The sequence below is a fragment of the Lolium rigidum genome, chromosome 2 (genome assembly GCF_022539505.1).
Source record: "Lolium rigidum isolate FL_2022 chromosome 2, APGP_CSIRO_Lrig_0.1, whole genome shotgun sequence".
NCBI classification, from domain to species: domain Eukaryota; kingdom Viridiplantae; phylum Streptophyta; class Magnoliopsida; order Poales; family Poaceae; genus Lolium; species Lolium rigidum.
In genome coordinates, this window is record NC_061509.1 from 171,721,873 (window position 1) to 171,742,169 (window position 20,297).

General features: G+C 52.6%; 1 protein-coding gene across 1 annotated transcript; it reads left to right on the forward strand.

The window, feature by feature from the left end:
* The first annotated feature begins 2,801 nt into the window (after positions 1-2,801).
* On the forward strand, positions 2,802-4,534 carry LOC124687700 (cytochrome P450 71A1-like). The gene is made up of 2 exons (XM_047221454.1): positions 2,802-3,738; positions 3,845-4,534. The coding sequence occupies exons 1-2, from the start codon at positions 2,845-2,847 to the stop codon at positions 4,442-4,444; spliced, it is 1,494 nt and encodes a 497-aa protein (XP_047077410.1). The 5' UTR covers positions 2,802-2,844; the 3' UTR covers positions 4,445-4,534.
* Positions 4,535-20,297: the final 15,763 nt, after the last annotated feature.

Sequence of the window (20,297 nt, forward strand, 5' to 3'; positions counted from 1 at the left end):
GAGGAAAAACTACATCACTCACTTCAAAGTGGATGGTACGCTTGTGGCGGATCAGGAGGGCAAGGCTAAGGCGGCGGACGCCTTCTACGAGCGCTTTCTTGGCTCCTCCCCCGATCGTGGCTTCTCCCTCGACCTCAAATACTTGGGTATGCAGTCGCATGATCTTACGGAGTTGGACGTACCCTTCTGGGAGGAGGAGGTGTGGAGCATCGTCAAGTCACAAGAGCCTGACAAGGCGCCAGGGCCGGATGGCTTCACAGGCAGGTTCTACACGTCTTGTTGGGGGATCATCAAGCAGGACGTCATGGATGCCTTTCGGGCCATGTGGCTCGGGGACTACCGTGGGCTACATGTGGCGAACCAGGCGCTGATTACCCTGCTTCCCAAGCATGCCGAGGCGATGGAGGTGAAGGACTTCAGGCCGATCAGCCTCATCCACAGCGTGGCCAAGATGGTGGCAAAGGACCTCTCGGCGCGCCTGGCGCCACGTATGCCACAGATCATCGGGCCTCACCAAAGCGCGTTCATTCATGGGAGATGCCTGCACGACAATTTCCAGTTGGTCCAGTGCATGGCAAGGCGGTTGAACGCCCTCAATTTGCTAGCTCTTATGCTCAAGCTGGACATCACCAAGGCCTTTGACAAGGTGGATTGGGCCTTCCTCCTTCAGGTCATGACAAAGTTGGGGTTTGGACTACGGTGGACTACTATGGTGGTGGGGCTACTTAGCACGGCCTCTACCAGGGTCTTGGTGAACAACGCTGCGGGTGACCTGATCTACAACAGGCGTGGGCTGCGGCAAGGGGATCCTCTTCCCCCTGTTTTTCGACTCGATGATGGAGGTGCTGCATCTCCTCCTGCAAAAGGCCGCCTATGAGGGGCTCCTTTCTCGGCTTGCTCCACGTGGTCTCCTCCATCGTACCTCGATGTACGCGATGATATGGTGACCTTCATCAAGCTAGAGAAGGTGGAGTTGTTAGCTTGTGCTGTAGTGGTGGAGGACTTCGGGGAGTCCTCGGGCCTTCGCACCAACCAAACCAAGTGATCCATTCATCCCATCCGTTGTACCGTGGACCAGGTGGAGTTGGTGCAGTCGATTCTGCAATGTTCAGTGGAGGGGTGGCCTTCCAAGTATTTGGGCCTCCCCCGGGGGCTGCGCAAGGTGTCTGCGGCCCAGCTTCAGCCCGTGGTGGAGAATGCATCTAGCAGGCTGCCTCTGTGGAGAGCCCGCTTACTTAACCGTGGGGGGCAGACGATTCTGGTCCAGACTACGCTCAGCGCCATTCGGATTCACGCGATGATGTCTTTGGATATTCCCGCTAAGTCGTTACAGGCCCTCAAGAAGATCTGTCGGGGATTCATGTGGAAGGCGAGGGCGGACGTGAGCGGCGGCCACTGCTTGGTGGCCTGGGACAAGGTGACCTCCCATAAATCTTGTGGGGGGATGGGCCTCCCAAACCTCCAGCTGCTCAACCTTGCTCTACACTGCCGCTGGGCGTGGCTGCAAAGAGTAGACGCGTCCAAGGCCTAGGCGAAGTTCGACCTCCAGACCCCTCTGTCCCGGGCCCTTTTCGAGTCTGCCACGATGGTCGTTGCGGGAAATGGCGAGCGAGCCTTGTTCTGGAAGGATCGCGGGCTGCAGGGCGCCAGGGTGGCGGACCACGCGCCCAACTTGGTGGCCATGGTTCCGATCCGGAAGGCCAAGTTCCGCTCGGTCAAGGATAGCCTAGCCGGGGAGTGGCTGCGGGATTGTGGACCGGACCTGAGTCCCGCTGCGGTGGCAGAGTTCTTTCACTTGTGGGGCATCCTTGCTGGTTACACATTGGTACCTGAGCAAGAGGACGCCATTGTGTGGCGTTGGTCGGCGGATCGGTTATTCTCCGCGAAGTCGGCATATGCTTCTTTCTTTGATGGGACTGTGGCAGCGCCGATTGCTTCGGAGATTTGGCGCTCAAGGGCGCTGTATAGCTGCAAGTTCTTCGCTTGGTTGGTGTCCAGAAACAGGTGCTGGACGGCGGATAGGCTACATCGGCGTGGCTTGACGAGGCTGGCTACTTGCCCCTTTTGCGACCAGGAGCAGGAGACGCTCCAGCACCTCCTGCTCGGTTGGGTCGCTCGCGTTGGGGCAAGCTAGAGTGGATGCCCGACGTGGGAACAGAGGTTGTGCCTTGGTGGACCTCGCTCACCTGCATCAGAGCTGTGAGGAGGGATATGTGGACGTCTATCATCTTGGTTTTCTGGTGTATCTGGAGGCATCGGAATGATGTGGTGTTCAATGACGCCACCCCGGCAGCGGGGGCCATTAGGCATATGATTAGGAAGGAGTATCAGAGATGGCATGTAGCTAGGCTTTTCCATCGGAATTCTTTGGATTTCCTGAGCCTTTTCCTTTTTCGTGGAGAGATGGAGATTAGGCTTTTGGTTAGTGGGGGAGCTGCCACCCCTTGTTGGCATTAATACTTATGGCTCGAATTTTTTTGCCCTTTCTTCTGTATGATTAGTACACCCTTCAAACTATATTCTCGGAAAAAAAAACTCGATGAAACTGAATAAAATTTGGCATCACGAACCAGAAAGATGGCAACATGATAAATTCAGTGGCACTACACGGAGGTTCCGTGCACGGAACAATCGCCGCTCTCGTTCACCGGCGACTTATCCACTAGTGACAAAATTTGGAGTGAGTGATCCAAGACATGAACAATGCCGTGGCTCCTTCTCAGACCTTCGTGCGCCACACGGTCGACGCCTTTATGTTCAGGCCAGGATAATTACAATTCATCAGCCCAACAGTCATCGAGTTGAAAGTTGATCGGACAGCACAGTTTCCTAGTGGAAGGGACGATGTCTCCGTACGTCGTCCTCGTCGCGGCGCTCCTCGCCTTCTGCTATGTCACCAAGAAAGTTCTAGGCAGCGGCAGCAGCAGGCTTCCACCCTCGCCGCCGTCGCTCCCGCTGCTCGGCCATCTCCACCTAATGGGCCGCGTGACGCACCGCTCCCTGCTCTCCCTGCACCTCCGGTACGGTGGAGGAGGCGGTCTCATGTTTTTGCAGCTCGGGCGCAGGCGGACGCTGGTGGTATCCACGGAGGCAGCGGCGGCGGACCTGTACAAGAACCACGACCTCGCCTTCGCCTCTCGCTTGCACAACGCGGCGATAGACAAGCTCTACTATGGCTCTAACAGCAACGTCTCCTTCGCGCCCTACGGTGACGCCTGGCGCCGCCGCAAGAAGATGGCTGTTGTCCACCTCTTCTCCCCGCGCCGCGCCGAGTCGTTCGCACCCGTGCGCGCCGCTGAGGCGGCCGCCCTCGTCGCGAGAGCCCGCCGCGCGGCGGTGGCGGGTCACGCCGTCGAGCTGAGGGAGCTCCTCTACGGCTACAGCAACGCGGTGGTCACCCGCGCAGCCACTGGTGCCGCGGGGGCCACGGCCGACAGGATCAAGCAGCTGATGGCGAACTCGGCGGTGTTCATGTCAGGGCTCCAGGCGGAGGACGTGCTTCCGGACGCGGCGGCGAAGATGGTGAGGTGGGCGACGGGGCTCGAGAAGAGCCTCGACGGGCAAGTCGAAGCCTGGGACAAGTTCCTATCCGAGATAATCGCCGAGCACCTTGAGAAGAAGCAGGGGAACGATGGTCCATATAAGGAGGAAGACTTTCTGGACGTCTTGCTTCGACTGAGGGAAGAAGACACCGCCGGGCTTGAGCTCACCGACAATCACATCAAAAGCATAGTCAAGGTGATCGGTCATGAAACAACGCAGTAGTATTCCTTTTTGTTTCGTCAAGAGTTTTTAACTTGTTCCTTTTTGCTCCTCTGCTCTGCGGTCATATCTTCGTATGCAGGACATGATCGCCGCCGGAACCGAGACATCATCGGTCACGTTGGAATGGGCCATGGCGGAGCTGGTCCGGAACCCACGGGCAATGGCCAAGCTGCAGGACGAGGTGACACGAGCCGCGGAAGACGATCTAAACAAGACGGAGTATCTCAAAGCGGTGGTGAAAGAGGTGCTCCGCCTCTACCCGCCGGCACCGCTCCTGGTCCCGCACGAGTCGACGGAAGCGGCGGTCGTCCAGGGCTACGAGATCCCGGCCAAGACGGCGCTCTTCATCAACGCGTGGGCGATAGGGAGGGACCCCGCGGCGTGGGGAGAGACGGCGGAGGAATTCTGGCCGGAGCGGTTCCTGGGCGGCGGCAGCGCGCTGGGCGTGGACGTGCGGGGGAACGACTACCGGCTCCTCCCGTTCGGCTCCGGCCGGCGGCTCTGCCCCGGCATCAGCTTCGCGCTGCCGGTGCTGGAGATCGCGCTTGCCAGCCTCGTGCGCCACTTCGACTGGGAGATCCCCGGCGGGACGTGCCTGGACATGAGCGAGGCGCCGGGGCTGACAACGCCGCCGCTGGTCCCGCTGCGCCTCGTCCCCAAGTGCAAGACGACTGCCTAAGAGCATCTCCACCGGCGCACCCCAAATAAAAGCGGGTAGGGGCACCGGCACCTTCGTTTGGGGGACGCCGGCACAACATCCTCTATTTGGGGGAGCTGCTCCCACACCGCCGCCCCCAAATAGGTGACCCCGATAGATAATTTGAATTTGAAATCTCAAACACAACCATAGAGATTCGAATAAGTCTACCAATATGAAGTTTGGGTCAACACACGGCCACCAAATACGAATAGGTTTTGGAATAAGAAGTTTGGGCCAACACACGGTCACCAGATCGCCGTTTCCGGCACAAAAAAATGGCTTTCCAAGCCAGATGATCGCATGATCACACGAAGGAGGTCAGGGGTGGCGCAACCTCGACGGATTCCTCATCGGCGGCCAGCGGCAGCTCCGTCGCGGCAACAGGATCCACGGTCGCCGGGGGAGGCATGAACGTCGACGGTGCCGAGGGAGACATGAACGCGGACGGTGCCGGGGGAGACATGAACGTTGACGGTGCCGGGGGAGACATGAACGCGGACGGTGCCGGGATAGACATGGATGGTGCCGGGGGAGACGCCGACGCTGCTCGCGTGGCCATCACCTCTTGGACGATGCGCTCGCGGTACATCTCGTGCCATGCCCGCGCCAAGGGGTCCATCAGCTCCTCCTGGACTTCCTCCTCACATGCGTCCTCACCGGCCTCTTCTTCGTAGTCGTCGACCGAGGTTTCGTAGGCATGGCCGCGTATGATGCCGTTCAGGATCTCCTCCTCGCCGGCAATCTACGCATAAAGTTACAAACTTTGAGTAGCCGCTGGTGTCTACGATGCACACAACACATAGAAAGAAAGGGAACGCACCTCGTCCTGGCCCATGGACACGCCAGACCCGCTGCCGAACACCTGCTGGGTGCGCCTGCCTTCGCCGGGGAAGAGGTCGCGGGGAAGGTCGGTGCCTTCTGTCACGTGGCCCTGGGTACGGCGCAGGTCAGGCGAATCGTTCAGCTCGGGGAAGCGGAAGGCACCGCTGCACCGAGCCGTTGAATCCGGTGAGAACGGGGCGTTGTTGTCGACGGTCATGTCGCTGTCCCCGAACTCGGGGGAGTAGCGGGCGCGACCGTCCATCCGCGACAGCCGCATCTGCGAGATCGACGGCGCGTCCGCGGTGTACCCCGCGTAGTAACCTGGCGACGGCGGGGAGCTCGAGATGCTGTTCAGGCCGCCGCCCAAGCTCAGGCACGCTTCCGCAGAGGCCACCGCTTTCGCTGCGCCGAGGGTGGCGATGCGGCGCCTCCTGCGGTCGGCCGTGACGAAGGCGCAGCGTTCCATCTCCGTCTCCCGGTCCTCCTGCGACATGGTCGCCGGCTTCTCCTTCGGCGCGACGGTGCGCGTCTTCGGCGGCGCCTTCGTCGGCGGCTTCGCTGCCTTCGCCAGAGCCCTTCTCTTCGGTGGCATGGCGCGGCGGCGAGGGTTTGTCGGGTTCGAGGCTTGATGGGAGATTGAACGGCTGGCGGGAGAAATGAGCGGCGGAGGGGACGGAGTTTTGGGTGAGAAGATGTATATTTTGTTGTTGTGTGGCTGGCGGCTTCCACGCCCAAAATTTTCAGCCTCGCGAGGCGTCGGCGCGTCCGATTCGCGCCCTTGGCGAAGGGAATGGCACGGGGTTGCCAGCGCTTCTATTGGGCTCCAAAAATCGCCGGCACCGTTTGGGACGCGCCGGTGCGAGCTCATTTTCGCCCCCGGCTCCCAAAAAGCTATCGAGGCCGTTATCGGGCGCGCCGGTGGAGATGCTCTAATTTCTAATTAGGCCTTGTGTAAGAACAGTAGTGTCACAATAATTTTTTTTTTTTGGGAATTCACAAGAATGAATTAATAACCGTGTCATACGGTGTCTAATTCCCAAATAAAAAATACCTCGTCGGAGCTCATGCTAGTTCGAGGTAAAACCAGTGATGCTGATCCCGGCGTGACTTAACGTTGCTCCGGTAGGTGCTTGCCTGTGTGGAAGAGTAAAGGAAAGAAAACGCATATCACGCTAACTGATGGAGCATATGAGTGAAGTCTTTGGTTATAACCTAGTTGCAACTTGTGTGCATCTTATATACAACGCAAATCTTGAAACAAATTCATCGGGTTGAATATTGTTTCACACTAACAATCCATTTGCAACTAGAGACACCTTAGTTATTGGATTTTAGATTGCGCCCGAGAGTTGGCAATTCCTTTTTTCGGTTAAATTGTGGAATTACAATCCTTGCCTAGGATCTGTTCTAAGAATGGGTGTTTATAATTCACACATAACCATCTTATTTTTTTTATAATGGACGCTTTGTTACTTATAGAGAAGCAATTACACCCGACCTCTGCATAGCTAAGATACACACAGCCGTTCAAAAAGTCTCAAAAATCTGGAGCACAAGCATTAGCTAGCTCTCTGAGCACAAGCATTAGCTAGCTGCCTTATTGACTTGCCTACCAACAAAAGATGGATCTGTTCATGTTGCTTCGACTAATTTTTCTTTTTGAGGGGCTTGCTAGGATTACCTGTTATTGTTCTGGAAAAATCCATCATACTGTCACATCTCATTGCCGCCGGTGAGGATCATGGCGTGAGCTCGATACAACGGTGGTTGTGGTATCTAGACTTCTAGAGAGAACAGAAGAAGGACAGAGAAAGGAGACAACGTTCTTCAGATAGTTCGTTTCTGTTCGATGCCTTGAGAAGGGTTGCGCGTGCTCTCCTTTTGTAGACTCCACACTGAGCCCGCTCATGTCCAGTGGGCCCAAAGCCCATGTGTTCCTGGCCCAATACCTTGCCATGAGGCCATGAAGGGCAATCCTGTACGTACACGGCCGCTCTCTGTATATACTCCGGAGTACAAGGTACCGGCAGCTAGCATAAGCTTCCTGACCCAAACTGCTGAAAGATAAACCCTATCAATCTACAGAATTTCGATGGGCGCGATCCCGGAACAAGAACAAGCTGCTCTGCCCCGCAACGGCAGCTTGACTCAAGCGGAAAAGGATGAACTATTCAACTGCTGCTGCGGAATCATGTGCCTCGTGGGCTTCGCGGCCCTCCTCGGCCTATGGGTCTATGTCATCATCATGTGTGTGAATAAGCCTGATCCGCCGGAGTACTCCATGGAGATCGCCGCCGTCTCCGGCCTCGACCCGCGCACGGACCTGCAGGGGTCGGGGGTGCTCAGCCCGGAGTTCAACGTGACCGTCCGGATCGCCTCCAGGAGTCGGAACGAAGAGTGCCTGGTTCCTGACATGTCCGTGGAGGTCTCCTACTCCTACCTCAACGTGCCGCTGGCCGCCGGCCGGGTGCCCGTCTTCTGCGCTAGGCCGTGGGAGTCGCAGGAGCAGACTGCCGTCGCTCGGGGGAGAGCGGTGGTCGTGCCGGGGTTCTTGCTGGACAGCCTCGCCGAGGACATGAGGAACGGGCAGGCAGTGTTCACCGTCAGGTTGATGACGCCGCACCTTGACCACTGGGACGAGAAGCTGAGCTGCTGGGGGATGGTCGGCGCTCCGTGCGTAGAGTCGGCGAATGCTGGCCTGCCGATGCCCCAACCGGGGGATTCCGGCCGTGTTTCGCGGCCAACGGTTGATACAATGTGATCATCTAACTACTGCAATTTCCACTCCAACGAGGAGCTAGCCAAACACACCAGAACAACCGTTTGCAGTTTTCGGTAGTAGTAGGAGTTTTCTTGTGCGGGTCACATCAGGTAGTTTAGATTCTTAGCTAGATAGTTTCAGAGTGTGAATAGAAGTTCAACTAATGAGGTCGTTCGTAATTGTAGCTGAACCCTTGCAAATTTAGCTATGTTTTTTACACTTTACGAGCTCAACTTTATTCAACTTTAATATAAGGAACTGTTCAAAAAATTGGCCAATTCAGCCAGTAATCGCTATTGAGTGGGTTAATGATTAGCCGATTAACTTATTTATGGACCCATTAACATATTAATTGACTGATTAATAGGTTGGTTTCTTATTTATCGCTAACCGCCAGCCAACCGAGTTAAAACTGATTAGGACTTCCTCATCATTGGTATAAGGCCTGACTAATTTTCAATCAACTGAGGATTATAATCCTCATTTGACCGAGAATTAATTAGTCAAATCTCAGTTGCAACTGAAAAAAAAATCTCCGTTGAACCTTACGCCTAGCACAAATCATGATGTAATCTCCGTTTTAGGAGTAAACTAAGAATTCAACTTAGAATTAGCAAAACCGGTGTCAATTGAGAATTAAATCAATTCTCGCTCAGGTAATGCCATTCATGTGAAGAAGTCAAATCCCACTTGCAACCTCATGTAACCTATGTTGAAACTCATACAAGCACGAATCACGATACAGTTTTAACCGATAACTAAGCTAAAACCGTTAATATAATCATCGACCTGATTTAATTACTCTTTACATATCCTATCATGCTATTAATCATACATTCAACATTTCCTTAATACCCTCTCTTCAAACACAGCATATTTCTCCTGGTCACTCTTCATCCCGTTTACTCGCCGATGATCCTCCACCAGTCCATATCATAGCCATCTAAAATTCGATGGACTAAATCAGTAAACGTGGATGTTTAGTTTAAAATTCACTGCTAGGCTTGAGAAATTTACAACAAAAAACACAACATTTGAAGTTAGGATAACAAATATGCTCCACTTTCCGTTAGGGTCTAAAAATCCACCATATCGTCGTTAACTCGTAACATATTTCCAGTGACATCGTTACTAAAAAACTAGGAAGGCCCAAGCACGAGAGCAAGAAACATATAATAGCTGTACAAAACTAGGAGTGCTAATTACTAGTAGGAGTATATCATGTACTACAAAACTTGGAAACGGCCATGGATGCATGCTTTGTAGGATTAGGAAGCAAAGTTCAGAAAGTGAAATGTCCCTAGGCCACAAGCGGACGCCGAGGAATCCCATGTTGCTATGGTTGGCACGGTGACGAGGAGACATCTCGACGGTAGCGGAGGATGGAGGCTTCGGTGGTAGTGTTTGGAGGAGAATTGTCGGTGGCGGTGCTAGAGGGAGAGGTGCTGGTGGCTGTGGAGGAGAACTGCTCGAGACATGGGTATATATTAGGAGGCGAGTGATGAAACGACGGGAAAGAAATGGTGGGAAATAAATGACGGGAAATAAAAGGCGGGAAGAAAATGACCGGAAAGAAACAGCGGGAAAGAAGAGGGGTAAGGGGACCTTTGCCGTGTTCTGCAGCGATTTGCATATGGCAAAGGTCCTTTGTCGTGTTCCAACCCAAAATACACACGGTAAAGCTATCTTTGCCGTGTTCCTACTTAATTTCCACATGGCAAAGGTTTCGCGCCAAAATTCTGCAGCCTTGGCTCCTTCGCGCGGGAATAGTTGGCGGGGACAAAGAGTTTTTCCGTATGTGCAAAGTCTTGTCGTTATGACGGAGCCGTCTGGGGACGCCACCAGAGCCACATGTCTAGGTTTTTGCCGTACTCCGGACCTTTGCAGTGTGCCTCCTCCAGGGTTCGCCGTGTTCCTGGTTTTGCCGTGTTCTTTTTTTTGGCGTGTTCCTTTTTACCGATTTACCGTGTCTTCGTTTTTTGCCGTGTTTTTTTACACTGCACACGGCAGAGCTTACCTTTGCCGCGTTCCAGGCCATAGGGCACACGGCAAGAGTTTTGCAACACGGCAAAAAAGCCGTTTGTCCCGTAGTGCGTGGTGTAGTAGTAGAATTAGATGCTTAGCTAGATAGTTTTGGAGTTTAAAAAGGAAGTTCAACCTTTTGCTTCAATTAATCACCTATATATCTAAGGCTTTTCTTTTCATAGACCTCCAAGACAAACGTTTTGTTGAGTAAGGTTAATAGACACTTGTTCGGCATTAGAGGTAGGATGGTTGAGATTAAACAATACCACGATACCCCTTCCGGGTATAGTTCGATTGTTGGTAATTTTAGGTGAACCCTTGTGTGGTGACCCGGCATACCACTGCATGGTGTAGTATGCAAGTCTGATATAACACCAATGAAACACCGTTTCACTAGTATTATATCGCTCAGAGTGGTACAACAGAAATATATGCGGGTCCAAGGCATGTCTATAGAATTACAACATTGACTCTGTTACATAAGATCATCACAGCCTCCTACTTTACAATGAGGTAAAACTGCAAATAACTCCAGAAGGACGACTCGTAGACTAGTCTTATCACGAACTCTATTTGTAGAGTATTTAACTAACTACAGAGGCTATGAATAGATTCTAGCTAAATAGGAGCTAAGTTTAGAAAGCTAGTTCCTTTCTATTGCTAATCTAGGTTTCTCCTTGTTGGATGTGGTATCTGCCTCTTCTGACAGGTTCCTGTCCCTTGAAGTAGTTGTTGACTCCTCGGTCTTTGTGTTGCACTGTAGATCCTCCTTCGGTGCCTCCATATCTAAGCAGGGGATTTAAGAGTGGGATGAGTACGAGCGTACTCAACAAGTTCATTATAGGAAAGAGGTGTTTAATGCACTAGCTACGGCATTAGACTAGAAAGTCTAATACCAATGCAGGTTTTCATAACCATTTCTTTAAGAGGTTGCTTTTATTCAGAAGAACTATGTCCGTCAGCCTTCACCGGTTTACTAGAACTTCATGGAGCTCCTTTCCGGCTGCGTTCGCAGTTCCATATCCCGGAACAGGGAGTGACAGGTCACGATTCATTACACTCTGCAGAGGTGTGTTGCTTTACCCATAAGAGATCTTAACCTTGGTGCCAACCAGGTGTACATTCCTGTCCACACTTCCTATGGTGTGAGGCCCGGTATAAGGTCTAGCCAATCATGTTCCTCCGCTACCTCGAACACCCACCCTTTGTTGCATGCCCCGACCACTGGGTCCTCGCCGGTCCCATTATTCCCATAGATTTCAGGGTGGACCCCGACCACGACGACGATGCGGGATCGAACCAAACTCCTTCGCCGGTAGCTGCAACCCATCATAGACCGCAATACCGTGGGGACTTAAGGCTTCCCCGGCCTACCGCTTGTTCTTCGAGCGACAAGTGTCTACGGACTATGCCGTGGGGACTTAAGGCTTCCCCGACCTACCGCTTGCCCCGACGGATACAAGTGTCTACGGTAAAGCGCATCCGTTGATGAACGAGAGGTGGAAACACTTTTGACTACTCCGTCCCACTCCGGATCTTATGGTTAACACGGGTATTACGGCACAAGAATCACTGGACGACATTTGTTGTTAATGCTAGATGGATATAAACCCTTGCAATGGAACCTCCACCATATCAACACAATCCATGGTTCCATTGCCCACCACATAGTCATATTCATAGTTATGAAAATAGTGGTTTTGTTTTTTATGCAATAGTGATAATCATAGTACTTTGCAAGTAATTTGATAAAGATACTCAAATGACATGAGCAAGCGATGAACTTGCCTTTATTGACTGCAAGATTATGCAGGCAAGGTCTTCGATACGCAATAACTCCAAATTCTGAAATAGCATCAGTAATGCATAAGTATGAGATAATGCATAAGTATGAGATGCAATCGTCTAAACGTAACCTAACCCCGATGATTTAGGATCAGTGAGTTGTAATGATTGGTTTAGGGTGTGTTGCACTTTTAGAGTGATTCACAAACAAAGTTCTTATTCAGGTGTGTTTACTTGGTATCCTAAACATGTGCTGCAATATATCATAATAATAGCATTAATAGCACACAACAATAACATTTGGTAAAATCCTAACATGTAATGAATAGTGGTTGGTTTTAACACTACATGGCATGGTTAATGATTAATTATCATATACTTCAAAAGAATAACTTTTGAAGAACATGTTCTTTAATAAAGAACAAGTATGATAATTAGGGTTGTGGGGTTCTAGGGTTTATTATGGTTTCTACTTGCTTACAGAGTAAGTAGTAGATGGATCCCAACAAAGTTGGATTCATCAACACCTAGGGCTTGTAAGGTTGAGTTATGCCTAGGCATCCTAAGCAATTATTCATACAAGATTGCTATCAGGATTGGTTCATTTTGCTGATGATAGATAGCTGAAAGAACATCTCTTGCATTATGTTTTGTGTGTTTGATGTCAATATATGTGATACACTAATGTTTGATTAAGTGGTACAGGGATTACATAGTTTCATATTTGCGTGTGTTGGATTTGGTCGGTCTGTCAAAAGTTAACAGGAAAAGTATGGCCAGGCCGGATAATCCGGGCCGGATTTTCTTGAAATATCCGGCCCCCTGATTTTGGCTAAGTCTTCGAGGAAAAGCAGCACAGTAGGGGGGCCGGACATTTGCCCGGATAATGTCCCGGTATTGTACCGGGGCCGGATTATCCGGGCCGGATATTTTGGAAATATCCGGCCCCCTCGTTTTTGGCTAAGGACTGGAAGAAAAGCTTCTCTGGCATAGGGCCGGACTTTTGGCCGGATTTTGTCACGGTTTTGTTCCGAAGGCCGGATTATCCGGGGGGGCGGATTATCCGGCCCTTACTTAGGCCGGATTATCCGGCCCCCGAGGCAAAGAACGGCTCATTTTTGAGAGGGGTATAAATACCCCCTTCTTCTACCTTGGTTGCTTGCTCAATCATTACACAAGAAATCTGCCAAGCCACCTCCATTAGAGCCACCTCAAGAAAGTCAAGATTTGCAAGATCTCCTTCCTCCCCCAACCAAAGCTCTTGATCTTTGGGGATTCGAAGGAGAAGACACCGATCTACATCCTCACCGAAGCGTTCTTCATTTCCCCCTCTCTTGTTTGAGGGATCTCATGCTAGTGTTCCTATTTGGTTCCCTAGTTGATTTGTTGTTGATGTGTTGTTGTTGATTGTTGTATTGTTACAGATTTGGGAGCCTCCAATTTGGTTGTGGATGTGTGCCCCAAGAACTTTGTAAAGGCCCGGTTTCCGCCTCGAGGAAATCCCTTAGTGGAAGTGGGCTAGGCCTTCGTGGCGTTGTGTTGACTGCCAAAACCCACCGGCGGGCAGCGGCCTTGTCAACACTGTAGAGCCGGGGGAAGCCTAGAGCTGCGGCTGGCTGAGACCCCTCCGAGCGACGGCCCGCAATGCTCTTCTGGTCACACGCGGCGTTGCGAAGTGCAAGGGCGTGCCACCTGACCTATACCTGGTCAGGAAGGTGATGAGATTGCCTCGCTTAGTTTCCTGCAGGGCATACATGTAAACGTTAAATACGAGCCTCGATCGGCTCTCAGGTTATCCCGTGAATCGGCTCAAAGAGCCGATCCACCCATGATCCGTACGGGGTGTACGAATACTTGGTGGTCCTGCTTGATCAAGATGAAGCTAATGAGATCTACGACGATTTAGGGTTTTCACCACATAATCGGATCATCCTACTCCAGGTTGGGCCAGATGGCCACGCACGGTGCTCGTAAGCCGACCCTAAACAAGGCCAAAAAACCAACATGAAGTTGATCCTAGGAACATCCCGTTTAGGACTTGCGAACGCCACCCTACGTGCCACGAGATCCTCCCCCTTTGTAAGGCCAAACTATTGCGGATATTAAACTAATCCTTATAGAACAAGGAGCAATCGTAACGGACCAGATCTACTAAATAATGATCAAGCGGGGTGCCGCCCCCACACCCGAGATAGGCGTGAGGACGGCTAGATATGCAAGGGTCGCACTACGTAAGCATGCTTAAACGAAGAACAATGCTAACCCTAACACATCTAATGATAACTACGTTGCTCGCCATCAAAAGCGCTTCGAAGACGAGCAACGCATGAACAACGTGGGCTTGTGCTGCCTAGATCGCAAGATGCGATCTAGGCAGCATGTCGCTTACCCGATAGAAACCCTCGAGACGAAGGAGTTGGCGATGCGCCGAGATTGGTTTGTTTTTGGGGTTGAACGTGAGTTGTTGTTTATTCCATAAACCCTAGGTACATATTTATAGTCCAGGGGACTTTCTAATGTGGATGTGCACTAAACCGTGCACGAGATAAACTCTAACTTCTAAATCGATACATAATTTATTCTACTAAGATACACGGGCTAACTAGCCCAACTTCTCCGTGCGAGGCCGCTTCATAGATCTTTCATATGTAATCTTCCAAGCCCATCTTGATCGCGGCCCACCTCCCGATTTAGCCAAAATCTGGTGATAACACATGCCCCCTCGGTTTTGGAAATAACATTTCCAAAATCATTATGCTTTCCCTTCGAGAGGTCACGTCGTAGCAGAGTAGAGCCGTTACAAAGCATCCGTCATCATTATGCCCTGTCTTCTCGCCTTCTCTAAAAATCCCGACAGACTTTAGCATCGATCCCTTGGAAGTTGTAATGGCATTAATCCTTCGCCGTATTCATCATTATTTAACCGCGCCGACCGGTTAGCTCTCTCTCATATCCTCTATTCCATCCCTCGCTATCGGCACCAAAAACCCCCTCTTCCTCGTAGCAATGTCTTCCTCTTCCTCTTCTTTCTCCAAACTCTTCCCCCAATCTTCGCCGAAGAAGAAGACCGAAGGCAGTCTCCACCCCGCAAGTGAATCCCTTCTCCTCCGACAAGGAGAAAAAGAAGGAGAAGCAGCCGAAGGCCAAAGCCTCTCCTTCCGCCCAGCTCCCGCCGAAGAAGCGCCCCGCATGTGGGCGGACAGCGAGGACGAGGATGATGACGAAGAGGAAGAGGAGGAGGACGACTCTTCCTCCTCCATCGGGTACCCGCCGACCAAGCGCTTCCGCTCCCGGGCGGACAGCGAGGATGATGATGATGACGAGGAGGAAGAGGCCCCGGCCAAGGGCTGGGGCAGCAGCCGACGAAGAGCTCCCTGGGAGCAGCGCCGATGACGTCGGCGGCGGCGATGACGAGGACAGCGACGACTAGTAGTATAGGACGAGTAGTAGCAGTGCACTAGGCACCGCATCCCTCTTTTGAGAGCCATCGGCTCTTTCTTGTAAAGCCGCTCCTTGGAATTAATGAAAGTGTTCTTTCCATTTATCCTTTAATTGCTCCAATTTCATTCCCTCCGTTTGCCATGCTAAGACCGACAAGCAACGCGTCGGACTTCTTTCCTTTCTTGCAGCAACGAAGCACAGTCCAAGCCCCGTACTAGGCGTCGGCTTTTCCTTCCCAGTTCCTGCCTGAGACGGCCATGATGCAGCCGCAGCCGAGGTAATCCTGATCGGCTCCCAAGAACAAGGCATCTTCCAGGCTTGTTGCCCCCCGAGTCTCGGCCCAGGTAAAGCAGAGCTGTATGGACCTAGGCTCGATCATGTCTGAGGGAACTCCTTATGCCGAGCTAGCCGATTTAAGTATACATCGGCTTCCCAAAAAACGGAGAACCTTCAAGGTGAGCTGCCCCCCGAGTTTCTTCAGCCCCGCCGGCCGACAGGCTCCTCGACATTGATCCGATCATTGATCTGATCCACGCGCCCATGCTGCTCCCGACATTGTTCTTGAAGAAATCTCCTTGAGTCGATGGCCCTGCATCGGCTTTCATGTCCTTAAGTCGATGCCTGCTGCATCGGCTGTGTTCGAAAATTTTCGAATTTTCACTTTTTGTTTTTTTTACAGCCGACCTGTGCATCGGCCCCCATATCTCAATACCCGTCAACAAAAGATGAGATGCTTCTGTTGTATACCCTCATATTTCCATATACCTGGGCGCCCCCCCGAGCCGATTCTGTCAAGAAAATTGATGGTAGCGGCTCTGTTGGATAACATGTTGAACCCAGGCAGAGAGGTAGGTGAGGACAATTTTGGCCGATTGCTGGAATCGGCCTCCACGTTGCTTGTTCGTTGAAGGTTTTGTAAGTTCCCTTCGTAAATTTTTTGGGGCCGATCACAAGGATCAGCCTCTCCCGGTTTGCCCATTGGTTTGATCTTGCTACTTGGTCAGGCTGGATGAAACCAACCCAACCTCTCGACTTGATGCGCCCGCCGTCGTCCACCTTGTGTGCTCCGTAGAGTCGTGGAGCGCTACGCTCCGTCGGCAAGATGAGTACCATGTTTGTGCCAGCCGATGTCTCATCATCGGCTCTCCTCGTTTAGGGCGCCACTCCATTTTCCGTGGACGACCCTCTTCATCCAGGGTTCGCTGAACCTTTGCAGCCAGCATCAGGCCGTGCCTTTCTTAGCGTATGCAGGTACAACCTTTCGGCTTCCTCCGTGCCGCGCAATCGCCGAACCCTGCGCTTCGGGAACGGCTGAGTCCGTCGAGGCACCACCTTGGCCGGTGGTACCTGTCTTCTTCCACTTCTCCCTCGTCTTCCGAATCTTCAAGATCTGCCCAACGAGGTGACTCAGCCGCGTTTGCTTTGTGGTGGGAGAGGCCCTAAGCGCTCGAACACGTACACGTTGGCTGCCTCCTTCTTTTCCGGTTGCATTCGGGCAATTGCCGATTGTGGGCAATCGGCTCATTCCCGAATCCCAGCAGATGTACCGAAGAAGGGGCAGTCCCAATGCCCGGCGTTGTCGTCTTGCTCCCTTGATGCTTCCGTGGCATAGCGCTCATGCTCCTCCTCATTGTGATCCTCGCCGACGATATCTTCCGGCTTCTCTAGCCAAACGATTTTCTCTATCACCGTAATTGGGTCGCCGGCGTTGACCATACCGATTAACATATTTGTTGAGGAGGTGATCGCAGAGGGGTCGCCGATATCTTATATTCTTCACCTCTCCCTCCGTGACATAGCGCTTGCCATCATGACGGAGCCGATCGCGTGGAGCGGCCTCATCCGTATCCTTGCTGTGAGAGCAGCTGCCCTCATCTCCATCTTTGCCGTAGTGGTTTCCAGTGCCCTACCATGTTGATGCTCGAACGAGGGGCCCTGGCCGGCAACCTTCAGGGTAGGTGATTCCTACCATGTTAACGGCGGGGAAGGGTTGGGTGTCGACCTTCATGGCGTACTCGGTTGAAAATTAGCCGCCCCTTCTCTATCGCCGCTTGGATGTGCTGACGCCACACCCGGCAGTCGTTGGTGGCATGGGAAAGCGAGTTGTGGAATTTGCAGTACGGCTTTCCGTTTAGCTCTTTCGCCGTGGGGAACTTGAGACCTTCAGGAACCGTCAACCGTTTCTCCTTGAGCAGGAGGTCGAAGATTTGTTCAGTCTTGGTCACGTCAAAATCAAATCCCCTGGCGGCCCCGGCGGCTTTACCCATTTGCAGGCCACGGGGTTCCTCCCCGAGTCCACTCGCCCATCGCTATCTCTTGGCCTCCCGCAGGCACTTCATCCTCCTCCGTATCGACCATGACTACTGCACGCTTGAACTTGTCTTGGCACAGGTCGGGGTGGCGCTGTTCATATGCCGATAGTTTCTGAACCATGTGCGCCAGTGAGGGATAATCTGCTTGGGAGGCCATGTCCTTGAGCTGTGTTGCAAGGCCTCGCTACCGCCAACTCGATCGCTTCCTTTTCAGTTATACGAACCGAATAACATCGGTTCCTAAGATTCCTGAAGCGCTGGATGTATTCTCGTCACCGTTTCCCGCGCTTCGACGTAGTTGTGCTAGATCGGCAATGCCAGACTCGGAAGCTTCGTATGGTATTGCATATGGAACTGTTCTTCCAATTGCTTCCAAGACTCGGATGGAGTTCGCCGGTAGAGAGGTGTACCATCCAAAAGCCGATCCCGTGAGGGACCGTGAAAAGAGCCTCACGCGTAGCTGATCCGACACCGAAGCCGGTCCTAGTTGAGCCAAATATCGGCCGACGTGCTCGATGGAGCTGGAGCCATCTCGATCCACCGAATTTGGAGAAGTCGGGGAGCCGATATTTTGGTGGCAGCGGGATCATCTCGTAATCGTCGTGGTACGGCTTGGAATAGCCGACCGCCCTTCTTTTCGGCATCATGCCGAACCGGTCTCTCGCATGGTACCGATCTGATCCGCCGTGCTGGCCGTAGGAGTTGCACTCGAAGATTCGCCGGGGTGGCGTACTTGGCCTCGCCACGTTTGCTTTTCCAGCTCCGAGCCAGCCTGCAGGAGCCGGGCTCGGGAGTTTCGTCGGTGTGGCGTATTTAGTTAGCCACGTCCGCTCCGCCGCCGACGTTCCTCCCGTCTTCGCCGGAGTCCCCGATGTTGTGGCCTGGTTTGTGAGTGCCCAGTCACCACAATCCGGCACATACATGCATGCGTACCCATGAGGGATCTCCTTAGGCGCCTCCATTAAGAACCGGTAGTCACCGGGGTCGCCACCAACTCGTAGACGAGGAATGCCGGTGTAGTCGGCACTTCAGCAGGTGCTGCCAACGCAAATGGCAGCGGTGGACGGGACCGGAATGGCAATTCTCCTTGATGCGTCCCGAGAGCTGGTCCCGACGGCGAGTACCGGTGGCTCATGATCTCTCGGATCACGCGCAGAGCGACACGCTCCAACGACGTTAACCAAGTTCTCGCAGTGGCGGTGTAGCGAGTGAGCCACCGGGTAGTTGATCTCCCGCCGCAGCACTCGGTGCGTTCCTCCGACGGGGAAGAAAGGTCTATCCCATCGAGTGCACTCTTCCGGTGAGAACCCCTTCCATCCGATGCCACCGTAACGGGTTCTCTCGAAAAGAGCCGATGAGGTCGGCTTCGAGGGTAGCCTTGATCTCATTGTATTGCTTCTTGAGGTCGTCGAGCGATCCTCGTAGGTGACCGGCGTGCCGTCCGCCATCTCGGATGTAGATGGCGATGTGGTTGATGTAGACGATTGTCCCACCGGGCGTGCCGAATGTGTTGACCGCCAAAACCCACCGGCGGGCAGCGGCCTTGTCAACACCGTAGAGCCGGGGGAGCCTAGAGCCGCGGCCGGCCGAGACCCCTCCGAGCGACGGCCCGCAATGCTCTTCCGGTCACACGCGGCGTTGCGAAGTGCAAGGGCGTGCCACCCGACCTATACCCGGTCGTGAAGGTGATGAGATTGCCTCGCTTAGTTTCTCGCAGGGCATACATGTAAACGTTAAATACGAGCCTCGATCGGCTCTCGAGTTATCCCCGTGAATCGGCTCAAAGAGCCGATCCACCCATGATCCGTACGGGTGTACGAATACTTGGTGGTCCTGCTTGATCAAGATGAAGCTAATGAGATCTACGACGATTTAGGGTTTTCACCACATAATCGGATCATCCTACTCCAGGTTGGGCCGGATGGCCACGCACGGTGCTCGTAAGCCGATCCTAAACAAGGCCAAAAAACCAACATGAAGTTGATCCTAGGAACATCCCGTTTAGGACTTGCGAACGCCACCCTACGTGCCACAGGATCCTCCCCCTTTGTAAGGCCAAACTATTGCAGTATATTAAACTAATCCTTGTAGAACAAGGAGCAATCGTAACGGACCAGATCTACTAAATAATGATCAAGCGGGTGCCGCCCCCACACCCGAGATAGGCGTGAGGACGGCTAGATATGCAAGGGTTGCACTACGTAAGCATGCTTAAACGAAGAACAATGCTAACCCTAACACATCTAATGATAACTACGTTGCTCGCCATCAAAAGCGCTTCAAGTACGAGCAACGCATGAACAACGTGGGCTTGTGCTGCCTAGATCGCAAGATGCGATCTAGGCAAGCATGTCGCTTACCCGATAGAAACCCTCGAGACGAAGGAGTTGGCGATGCGCCGAGATTGGTTTGTTTTTGGGGTTGAACGTGAGTTGTTGTTTATTCCATAAACCCTAGGTACATATTTATAGTCCAGGGACTTTCTAATGTGGATGTGCACTAAACCGTGCACGAGATAAACTCTAACTTCTAAATCGATACATAATTTATTCTACTAAGATACACGGGCTAACTAGCCCAACTTCTCCGTGCGAGGCCGCTTCATAGATCTTTCATATGTAATCTTCCAAGCCCATCTTGATCGCGGCCCACCTCCCGATTTAGCCAAAATCTGGTGATAACACGT

Bases quoted from the DNA above. Each gene is read 5' to 3' on its own strand.
- LOC124687700 (XM_047221454.1), top strand. From the start codon at position 2,845: ATGTCTCCGTACGTCGTCCTCGTCGCGGCGCTCCTCGCCTTCTGCTAT. The intron at 3,739-3,844 runs GTGATCGGTCAT...CTTCGTATGCAG, and splicing joins ACATCAAAAGCATAGTCAAG to GACATGATCGCCGCCGGAAC.